The sequence below is a fragment of the Mixophyes fleayi genome, chromosome 9, assembly GCF_038048845.1.
Source record: "Mixophyes fleayi isolate aMixFle1 chromosome 9, aMixFle1.hap1, whole genome shotgun sequence".
Classification (NCBI taxonomy): domain Eukaryota; kingdom Metazoa; phylum Chordata; class Amphibia; order Anura; family Limnodynastidae; genus Mixophyes; species Mixophyes fleayi.
In genome coordinates this window covers 38,502,671-38,514,261 of record NC_134410.1, presented here as the reverse complement: position 1 = coordinate 38,514,261, position 11,591 = coordinate 38,502,671, and the positions used below count along the sequence as shown (strand labels likewise).

Sequence of the window (11,591 nt, the reverse complement as noted above, 5' to 3'; positions counted from 1 at the left end):
TACTTGATGCACTGTAAGTATTGGTACTTCCTGATTGTGTGACTGCACATACTACAAGTCCCAGGATCCCTGGAGAAGGAGGCTGTCCTGTGTATTACTCACAGAGACGGGTAGAGGGAGTGCAGAGTGCAGACGCTGGAGAGTGTACAGTGCACATACACAGAGCTGCTGGCTGTATACACTGGCTGGATCTTTGTACCTCTCATCACTCTGCACTAGAGACTGTCTCCGTCTGCTAAGCCGTGGTTGGCTCCCTTGCAGTATGGGTGGGCTGCATGCGGGCCCCGGATTGCACAGACAATAGACAATATTGACTTCCCTGTCTGAGACCTATGGGTTAGGTAGACCGTGTGTTCCCTCCTCTTGAAGGGGCGGAAAGGAAGAGAATGAGATAGTAGTGAGGAGGCGGGAGCTGTTGTATTCCATGCTGCAGTGTTCTACTACAGACCTCATCATTCATCCTTACAGGGGGGGAGAATGCCTTTACACTGCAGACATGGGAGTACATTATACATAGTTGTAATCTGTGTGGTCCAGGATTACTAATATTACGGAGACACTGTTGATTCTAATATGCTGACAGGGCTGTAACATTGCTGATTGTGGGTGCTGCTGCACAGTGTGGCTTCTGGAGGTGCACTGACTTGGGTTATAGAGGGTGCACTGACTTGGGTTATAGAGGTGTTTGACACTACTTTAATGTCTTAGGGAGCCAGTGGGGGCTGTAGTACATTGCCTAAGTGTTGCTGTATATATGTGGATGTGATTGCATCCATACCTGGTGAATCATTCTGCTATCCATCTGGTCAAAACCACCCCATGCTGCCTCTATGAAATGTGACTTCAGTCCTGACTTCTGATATACCGCAATGTTCCGTCTGGTCTGCAATCGCCTGGTGAGTACCCCCTCTCCTCTGTCCTTATTACACATACTACACACTAAATACCCTGGTTAGCTTAACTGTGGTTTTCTGCAATCTAAAATGTGTGTTTAATTACCCTTGATTACAATGGCATGACAATAGAAAACATGAGCTAATACCTGGAGTAGCTCTCCATCACACTCGTCATTCTGCTTTTTATAAATATAGTCAAAGGGTAATAGGGTTTGTGTTCAGTATTACCAATTGGTCATTTTGAAGTGTCACCTTTTATCAATATACTATAGTATATGCTTTGTATGTAAATTATACTCTATTTCAGTGCCGGTAGTGTATGCATTGCAGTGTAGTGTATTGAAGTCAGTGGTGTTTCCTGGGTGACAGACATGATTCTCTATAAGCACACAATGCATTCAGTAGATACTGTAGTCCCTTTATTAAGAGCTGACAATTACTTCTGAAGCTTGATGGCTCATAGTCCTTTGTTTTTATGTGTAGCCTAGAATAACAATCCCTGCTGTGTATATGTCTCTGATGTTTTGTTTTCAATGGATAAGTGCAAGGTAATTCTCTTATTTTAATTTGTTTGCTTATTTAGTCACAGGAGCCAGCGCATTTTATCTAACACCTTGTCTGTCCACACATTAGTCCTGTTGTATGTTTGTTGGTGCTCCCCCTGTTCAGTAAACACATTAGGTGTTAGCTGAATACTGTTTTCTTATCTGTAGTTTTCTTGTATGAGCACATGGCAGAGTTGTCGCTGACAAAATTGTGCAACCTACGTTTTGTAAAGAAAGAACCCAAAAACCATATATATTAAATTGACAGTTAATCTTGAGATAGAACCATTATTACTTCTCACCATCTTCATGCACCATACATATGTTTTTCATTGGTAAAGAGGATACTCACCCTCAAGTTGTCACTGACAAGGGATAGCAGAATCTTGCGTTTTATTTATTAGTGGATGTACCCTGAGATGTAGGGGCTTGGGGAACTAGTGGATGGCAATGTATTATCATTAGTTTTATTACTGTGCATTTATTACTTTTTTTTTTTGCTTTTTAAGAATAATTTCACTTGTCGTTTTTTGTTATGCACAGATTAAATCTTTTATTTGCAAAGTCACAGTCATTCTGCCTTAGAATATCGCTCAATTAATGTGGTTCACAAATGCCTGTTGTGATAAATACATATTCAGATTACTTTAAATGTCTGGTCTGTACATGTCATCCTGCGACTTTTGATTTCTCTGACAGAAGGCATCACAATGCTGCTTGTGGTATTCGGAACTCTGCACCTGTCTCTATTTAACTCTCAGGGGTATATTTACTAAACTGCGGGTTTGAAAAAGTGGAGATGTTGCCTATAGCATCCAATCAGATTCTAGCTGTCATTTTGTAGAACGTACTAAATAAATGATAACTGAATCTGATTGGTTGCTATAGGCAACATCTTCACTTTTTCGAATTCGATGTTTAAGTACATTGCTTTTTTCACATGCAGCCATGTCCTCAGTAATACATGATGCACTGATGCTTCTTTAAAACATAAATATGTGTCTGGTCATGAAAGGGGTGAACACTGTCCGTATATTAAGTAGTTATTGGCCTATTTATTATTTATTTTTTTCATTAAATTACCCCGAAAACATCCAGAGGACCCATGTACATTTAAGTAATGGGCACATTTATTAACAGTGTGTAGTAGAAGATATCGTAGATATCTGCTGCTTTGCATTTTTTTTTCTCTAAATTTAGAGTAGTCAGTCCCCATAGATGTCTATGCTCAGATCTTCGGATCCGTCATCAAATCTTACAACTATCCCCCCTCTGGTCACTATCACAAAGGTGGTCACTTGGCGATAGTGACCATAGAGGACATAGGAGACAGGTCTTTGTAGGAACAGCAGTTTTTTCGTGACTGCCGTGTGATTTTGGTATTGGGGCCTCTGTTTCAATGGCATTTATGGATGATTTTTTTTTTCCTTTTTAGCTTGGCTGAGGAAGCACCATGGCAATAGTAATTTATTTTGATGAATGTAAATACAGGAGGTGCACATAATGTTGTGGTTGTATGTTTTACTAATTTATGTACGTACAAGCTGAAATAAACCCTACCAGAGGTGGAACTAGCGAGCTGTGACCCCGGATGCAGGAAAGCGGAGAGGAGGGAAACGGGGCGTAAATAAAACTTGTTCAAGAATGGGTAGAGCAAACCTGGCCTTAGATTCGTAACTCTCCAAAGGGCCGCACTATTAGGCTTAATCTCGGTAGTAAGTTAAAACAATTCCTTTGACTAAGTGTAGAGACACCCATCTGTAATAACCTATAAGCAGGTGCTTTAAACAAGGGTTAGCAACTATAACATACAAATCTGCCAATAAATCTGGAAGGAGCTGCAGTGAAGTCATGGAAGGCCGTCTGTTGCACATCACCGGTTTATAATCTGCTAATGGCACTACTTTATGACTAGACAAACTAAATCCATACTTACAGTAATATTAGTATGTATTGGTAATGTACCTCCCCCATTCCTGCACTAAACAGCTGTTCAATGTATTTAATATGATTTGGAACAAAGACAAAAACGACGGTGGGGCTTTCTAGACCAAAGAGGAGGGAATGTGTCACATGATTGTCTCCAATCCTATCACTTGCCATACTCCTGTCCAGAAGGCCCCATTGTTTTCAGTCTTTACAGTGACGAAGAGGTGGAGAGCAGGACCCTTTGTCCCAGGTTGGCACCTTGTTCATCAACCCTGTTTGTACTTGTTCTGTTTTTATGTATAATTTGCTATTCTAAATGTCAGGCACTGCAGAGTTTTTTGGCGCCTTACAAATAAACAATCATATGTTAAATATAGGTGTGTGCTGTGGTATAAGCCTTTCAAATCACAAATTAAAGGGGCTATCTTGTCTTAATAACTGATGCCTCAGTGTAGTAGTTTGGGAATCCCTCCCTTGGAATCTGCACAGATACCTGAGAAGAGCTGCCAGACTGGGTCGTTTCAGAGTGAAGAGATTATTGAAGAATACAAAGTATTTCCCACATCTGGGTGAGAGGGGGTGTGTAGTGTGTGCAGCAACACATTGGTCAGGAGCTGTTGCATCCAGTCAAGTGCCATATTAAAGACACACCTTCTGTTCTAGCATATTGGGTCCGAAGGACAGCTCCCGTCCTCCTACTGTGAAAGCTGGTTGCTTTCATTACTCTGAAATAGAGCTATTCACTCCTGTTCTTTCAGGTAACATTTGAAATCGTCTATTCCCCGAAAACAGCAGTTTTTGGGGAATAGACGCCAATTGAAGTATTTGTCTAATATATCAACCATGCATGGCAGCAGATATCATACATATCTGCTGCTTTGCACTTTTGTCGTATTACATAGCAGTCCCTATAGATGTCTATGGGGGCTGCTATGTACCACAATTTAGCAAATTTCGAAAAAAACTTTTGCACATGTGGTTATGTACGCCAGCTAAGGCTGCCATACATTACCGTTTCTGATCATTTTCAGCACTGTTAAGCTCTGCTTCGAAGAGCAGAGCTTTACAGCGCATGTGCAGCCCTGTCACATGACCCAGGTCCTTTGGGTCAGTGCTGTTTGGATGCCTGTGCGCATGCCCGAGTTATCAATTGGCGATTGCGCACAGGATTTGACAGGTGGAACGAAGCCAGCCAGGATCGCATTACGAAGATGGAGTGGTAAGTACATTTTTTTTTTTTTCTTCACAGGAACAGCAGGTTATCGGAACTGCTGTTCCTGTGTTGGTTTTTAAATAAATTTGAGAAATAGTTCAATCCTTATTAGTGCGATAAGGATTGAAAACTACGTTGAGCATCCGAACTATTGAGCCACTTGTAATTCGAGGTTTGCGAATGATTCGCAGACTCTTATTGAGATTTTAGTAGTCGCTCGCACATGGACTAGGATTTGCCAAACGTATTCTAGCAAATATATATTTCTGCGCATTTCGGGAAGTTGTTCATAGCAATTACGATGGTAACATATGAAATAAAAAAAATATTTTTGTGTTGGCAAGTTAGACATATCTGCTACTTACAGACCTGGATGCATATTTAACTCTGATTGCCGTTGCACATACAAAATACACTTGTGTGTAAATCTTTCAGTTGCAAGTTACACTTACTCTTCTCTCTGAATCGGGCCTTAGATCTATTAATGCCTAAAAAGTTGGACAGCTCTGATCTGTACAATTTTTCGTTAATGTTTAAACAAATGTGTATATGTTTTATAACACCAGTCTTGACTTTAAAGTAAGGCTTCACTTACAACTACAAACATAACTATAGACAAACACCAGTGTAAATAGCTGATATTTACTTTTTGATATGATTTTGTGTTTGCTGACCAGCGAGCAGGAAGTAAGAGTTTGTGGTAATTTCTCCTGTAAGTGACAACATCTTTTGTTAAGAGAAAAGTGAACCAACTATGTATATGAGCTACAGGGTAGCGTTATTTTTGCTATAAAGAGGACCCATCACCTACCCATAGTTGAAGCAGCCATGTTATAGGTCATAAATTCATTAGGGACTGCTGGAATCCCTGAGGTGCATTTTGCCTTAGTGATATCACTAGTTCTTAGTTCAGCTCACAAATGACTGCTGGTAACAGTCCATGTTTAACTTATCTGCATAATCAACCAACTCCTGAATTAAGCATGGCGAGTTTAGGCGGCTAGATGTCTATGGAGTAGGGTGGGGACGTGTGAGTACAGAAATGAGGGATAAGGCTAGATTAGATTAGGTTAGGATGGATAAATGAAAGGGGGTTTTTGGCCAACTCTTCAAGGTTCCACCAACAAAAATGTCACCATTCAATGGTAGTGCGAACCTTTCATTACAGCATTTTTCTGTTTTTGTTTTTTAATCTAACTTCCTAAAAGTGTTTTAAGTATATTTCAATTTTGCTGCCATCTGTCATTTCAAAGCTATTTTGGCCGAGCGTGGTTGGTTATTTTGAGCATGTACATTCATGGCCAAAGGTTTAGGGAATCATCATCATCATCATCATCAGCTATTTATATAGCGCCACTAATTCCACAGCGCTGTACAGAGAACACACTCACATCAGTCCCTGCCCCATTGGAGCTTACAGTCTACATTCCCTAACATACACACACAAACAGACAGACAGGGAGAGACTAGTGTCAATTTGATAGCAGCCAATTAACCTACCAGTATTTTTATTTTTTTTGGAGTGTGGGAGGAAACCGGAGAACCCAGAGGAAACCCACGCAAACACAGGGAGAGCCTGCAAACTCCACACATATAAGGACATGGTCGGGAATCGAACTCATGACCCCAGTGCTGTGAGGCAGAAGTGCTAACCACTAAGCCACTATGACGCAAATATTGTTTTGCACAAAGTCTGATGCCACAGTTTTTATGATGGCAATTTGCATATACCCCAGAATGTCATGAAGAGTGATCAGATGAACTGCGATTAATTTCAAAGTCCCTCTTTGTCAAGACAATAAACTTTATCCCAAAAACAACATGTACACTGCATTTCAGCCCCTGCCACAAAAGGACCAGCTGACATCAGGTCAGTGATTCTCTCGTTTACACAGGTGAGACTGTTGATGAGGACAAGGCTGGAAATCACTCTGTTATGCTGATTGAATTAGAATAGACTGGAAGCTTTAAAAGGAGGATGGTGCTTGAAATCATTGTTCTTCCTCTGTTAACCATGGTTACCTGCAAGGAAACATGTGCAGTCATCATTGCTTGGCACGAAAAGGGCTTCACAGGCAAGGATATTGCTGCTAGTAAGATTGCACCTAAACCAATCATTTATTGGATCATCAAGAACTAGAGATTCAATAGCTGTGAAGAAGGCCTTAAGGCGCCCAAGAACGTCCAGCAAGCGCCAGAACCGTCTCCTAAAGTTGATTCAGCTGCGGGGTTGGCGGCACCACCAGTGCAGAGCTTGCTCAGGAATGGCAGCAGGCAGGTGTGAGTGCATCTGCACGCACAGTGAGGGGAAGACTTTTGGAGGATGGCCTGGTGTTAAGAAGGCCAGCAAAGAAGCCACTTCTCTCCAGGAAAAACATCAGGGACAAAAGGTACAGGGATTGGACTGCTGAGGACTGGAGTAAAGTCATTTTCTCTGATGAATCCCCTTCCAGATTGTTTTGAGGCATCTGGAAAACTGCTTGTCCGGAGAAGGAAAGGTGAGCTCTACCGTCAGTCCTGTGTCATGCCAACAGTAAAAATCAGGAGACCATTCATGTGTGGGGCTCAGTCACAATTTTGCCTAAGAACACAGCCATAAATAATGAATGGTACCAAAATATCCTCCAAGAGCAACTACTCCCAACCATCCAAGAACAGTTTGGTGACAAACAATGCCTTTTCCAGTATGATGGAGCATCTAGCCATTAGGCAAAAGTGATAACAAAGTTGCTAGGGGATCAAAACATCAAAACTTTGGGTCCATGGCCAGGAAACTCCATAGACCTTAATCCCATTGAGAACTTGTGGTCAATCCTCAAGAGGCGGGTAGACAAACAAAAACCCAAAAACTCCAAGCATAGATTAGGTAAGAATGGGTGTCCATCAGTCAGTATGTGGTCCAGAAGTTGATTGACAGCATGCCAGGGCGAATTGCAGAGGTCTTCAATAAGAAGGGTCAACACTGCAAATATTGACTCTTTGCATAAACTTAATGTAATTGTCATTAAAAGCCTTTGACACTTACGAAATGCTTGTAATTTTGCTTCAGTATACCATAGCAACATCTGACAAAAAGGTCTAAACACTCTGAAGCAGCAAATTTTGTGAAAACCATAATTTGTGTCATTCTCAACTTTTGGCCATGACTGTAGGTTGTTCAGGGGTGAATTTGTACAAGCGGGGCAGCACGGTGACTTAGTGGTCAGCACTTGTGCTTCACAGCACTGGGGTCATGAGTTCAATGGCCTTACCTGTGTGGAATTTGTACATCCTCCCCATGTTTGCATGGGTTTCCTCCCATACTCCATAAACATACTGGTAGGTTAATTGGCTGCTGACAAAGGTAACACTAGTGTGTGTGTGTGTGTGTGTGTGTGTGTGTGTTAGGGAATTTAGACTGAGCTCCAATAGGCAGGAACTGATGTAAGTGAGTTCTCTGGACAGTGCTGTGGAATTAGTGGTGCTAGATAAATAAATGATGGTAAGAGACTTCACATAATATATTTATTATAGATATAGATAGCCATACGATTCTGCATGTCATTTATCCATCTTGAACTCAATGAATATCTTGTCTGGATTGGAAAAAAACAAAACTCCATTATCCACCTGTACAAACTTGCTGGTTAACCCATTGGATAGTATTCCAGCAATGTTGAAGAGTAGGTTTTTGCTCTTTCCCTAACAAAGATGTCTTTAGGCCAATTCCTTGTTTTGACTTGAAAAGATTTCTGTAAAGTGAATCCACCCGTCGGATTTTACTTGAGTTTTGCTGTTTCTGAAGTGAGTAACTTTTCTCTAAAAGTAAATAAATGCCAGATATGTTTTCCTTTTTTAAATACTTTTATATTTGTAGTTGATGGCTTATGGACTGGTCCTGGCACTTGGTTTGAGCGCCAAATGACAGGATATGTTTTTATCCTGTCCAATTTTTCCAGATGACATTCCGTTGGCAAATGTCTGCACACATAGATAGCGGTTATCTGCTAGCCAAATTTACAATCGTACTTTAGAAATAAATGTTGTTACGTTTCTATTGGCATGACAATTGTTTTAGAGCCACATTGGCAGCTGTATTGGGGCCAGTTTGACAATTTTACTAGCACAATGGCTGCCTGGTTGTCTAATCTTTCAGGGCAGAGTATCATCATCATCATCGTCATCAACAACATTTATTTATATGACGCCAGCAAATTCTGTAGCCCATGACAATTGGGAACAAACAAAATAATAAAACAATAAAGGGTTATATAGACAGACAGAGTGGAAAGATGGCTCTGCTTGCAAGCTTACAATCTATGGTGCATTTTTAGTCTGATATGAGGTTAAGTGCTACATATTTCTTTATGTGATCTGTTGTTGTTGAAAAAATTGAGGGATTCTCAAAAGAGATGGAGCGCAATACAAGAATAAAGTTATTTGAGAACATCGTAGTCTGTGAACCAATAGAAAATACACAAGCTGTAAATACAAACAGACAAGCGAAAGAGAGAAGGAAGAAGTAAGGAGGATGAGTGGGGAAAGGAAAATAGATGGGGGTGCACCTCACAATATTATAGCAGGTGAGTGGGGGAAGTGCTACATATTCATATTGGTCCAGCCAGATTGCAAAGGTAAAAAGTGCTTGGTGTGCTATATGGTCCAGTCACACAGCAATGTTAGTCAAAGGGTTGTTGTCTTGTGTTAACTGTGTAAAGGGTGGTAATAGGGTAACCTAGGGAGATTAAGAGGGTGGTTAAGGAATTTTATAAGCTTGCCTGAAGGTTTGAAGACTAGAGGAAAGTCTTATTATGCGAGGGAGGGAATACCAAAAAGTCCTGTAAGTGGGAATGGGAGTAGGTAATGAGTGCAGATCTTGTACAGAACAGAGGTGTCGAGTTGGGAGATATTTTAAGACAAGTGAAGAGATGTATGTTGGTGCAGTTTTGTTGATGATCTTGTATGTTAGAAGTATTTCATATTGGATTCTGTGAAAAACAGGCAACCAATGTAGAGTCTGCCAATCTGGCTCTGCAGATAAAGAATGATTTGCAAGGAAAATCAATCTAGCCGCTGCGTGCAAAATAGATTAGAGAGTCTGATTTGGGGAAGACCAGTTAGGAGGGAATTGCTGTAGTCAATGCGGGAGATGATGAGTGCATGAATTAATGTTGTTTCAGTATCTTATTTGAGATGTGCGTATTTGGGAAATGTTCGTAGCATGAATTCGATATAGAGTTGATGAAGTGAACAGAGGATAGTTCTGAGTCAAGGGTAATCATGTAGTATTTTCTGATGTTATATATACTATAATGAAACGCATCAGGAAACAATATTATTAGCACACTGTAATATTTATTTTCTATTTTGTTGATGAAGCTGTGAAGGATTTAATAGAATTTGACCTTATGGATTGTGAATATATGCACACACCTTGGGAGACTTTATATCTGTGCATAGATTGAGGTCTGCAGAGTGTCAGCTGCCTAATTATGCTCATTGTGCCGCAGATCACTTGAAAGGAGACTCCCCAACCCTGGTTTGGACTAGTGACGGCAGCTTTATCAGACAGTTATTTGCAGCTAAAACGTTGCTACTTATTGAGCTGTCCTCAGGATCGAGGGATTTGTCCAGACACCGCTACATATCCAATAGTGTGTGCACACGCATGCTTTTGTCTAAAGTGGAGATTACACAGTCATATAGCTCTAAATCTACATGATTCGCTCAATGTAATAGAGGCTGGATAGGTATATGATTTTTCTTTACAAGCTTATGCAGACAGCATGTCATACCAGTCCATTAGAGACCATAGTGTACAACTTCAATTAGGCACAGCTCATTATATATATATTTTATGATACAGTGTGTTTCACAAAGGATGTGACCATACCCATTATTGATATATTGTTGGCAAACAATGTTTATGTGCTAAGCATCTTGAGCGCAAGTTTTTTGTGTATTTTACAGTCTACATTGTGGGGATATTTTATTTGTTACAATATTTATGTTTTTTAGTGTTGTTGATGATAATAAATACATTTTAGAGTAGAATGTGGACTTTACATTTTGTTTGTTTGTTTTTTTATTCAATTTCAATTCAATATTTATTTTTTACAATATTTCAGATTGGCGTTACTCCAGCTGCCGCCAAAAAGTCCACATTGTGAACGCCCAAATTTTTCTTGTCTTTATCTTTTGTTGTGCAAAACACCTACAGGCAACAAGCTTGTGGGGTGAGATTCATTGTCATGAAATTGAAATGTCAGGTTGGTGGGTGGGAATATTATTAACTTTGTTTTTGAAAGTATTGAGTTGGGGAGAGGGCTTACAAGATGAAATGGCCAAAAGAGTGTGTTGGGCTGTCTGTAACATGGGCCAACACAGATGGTGAGAGATCAGGTTAGGATAGATAAATTTGGGTATTATCCGCATAGAGATGATACTGTAATACAAAGGAGCTTATTAGTTTTCCAAGAGATGTGATATAGATATGGAAGAGTAGAGGACCAAGTACTGAGCCTTGTGGTACTCGATCTGATAGAGGAAGCTGAGCAGAGGTGGATCCAGAGAAACTATCACTGAAACAGCGATTATATAGGTAGGATGAGAACCAGTATAGGACAGCATCTTGAAGACCATGGGGTTGTAGTGTTTACTTGAAAAAAGTGGTCAACAGCGGCAAATGCAGCAGAGAGATCCAGGAGAATTTAAAATGAATAATTGCCTTTAGATAGTCAACACAGCCTTTGTGGCGTGTATCCAATTTATGAGCTGAACTTTGTGCCTAAGGCAAGTGATTCATTTCTAGAGAAATTATACGCTGCATTCTCATGAATATTCTGCTCCCACAATTGTGTGTAGCCAACGGGTGCACTTTAAGGGATTTAATTGCAGATAATGGATGCAGCCATTTTTGTTCATTGTACCTCAGTGTGCTCTGTGGTTTGTAGTGAAATGATGGGATCCGTTTATGATGAATATTGACATCAAATCGCTGTTCTTCTATATTATTAACAGTTATTTATA

At 40.3% G+C, this 11,591-nt stretch overlaps 1 protein-coding gene across 1 annotated transcript in view; it reads left to right on the top strand.

Moving 5' to 3' along the window:
* The first annotated feature begins 323 nt into the window (after positions 1-323).
* Positions 324-11,591, top strand: part of ATP11C (ATPase phospholipid transporting 11C (ATP11C blood group)) — a 123,778-nt gene continuing 112,510 nt past the window's right edge. Inside the window, exon 1 of the mRNA XM_075187316.1 lies at positions 324-896. Coding sequence (XP_075043417.1) covers positions 870-896 — 27 coding nt within the window. The 5' untranslated portion in view covers positions 324-869. The remainder of the gene's footprint in view (positions 897-11,591) is intronic.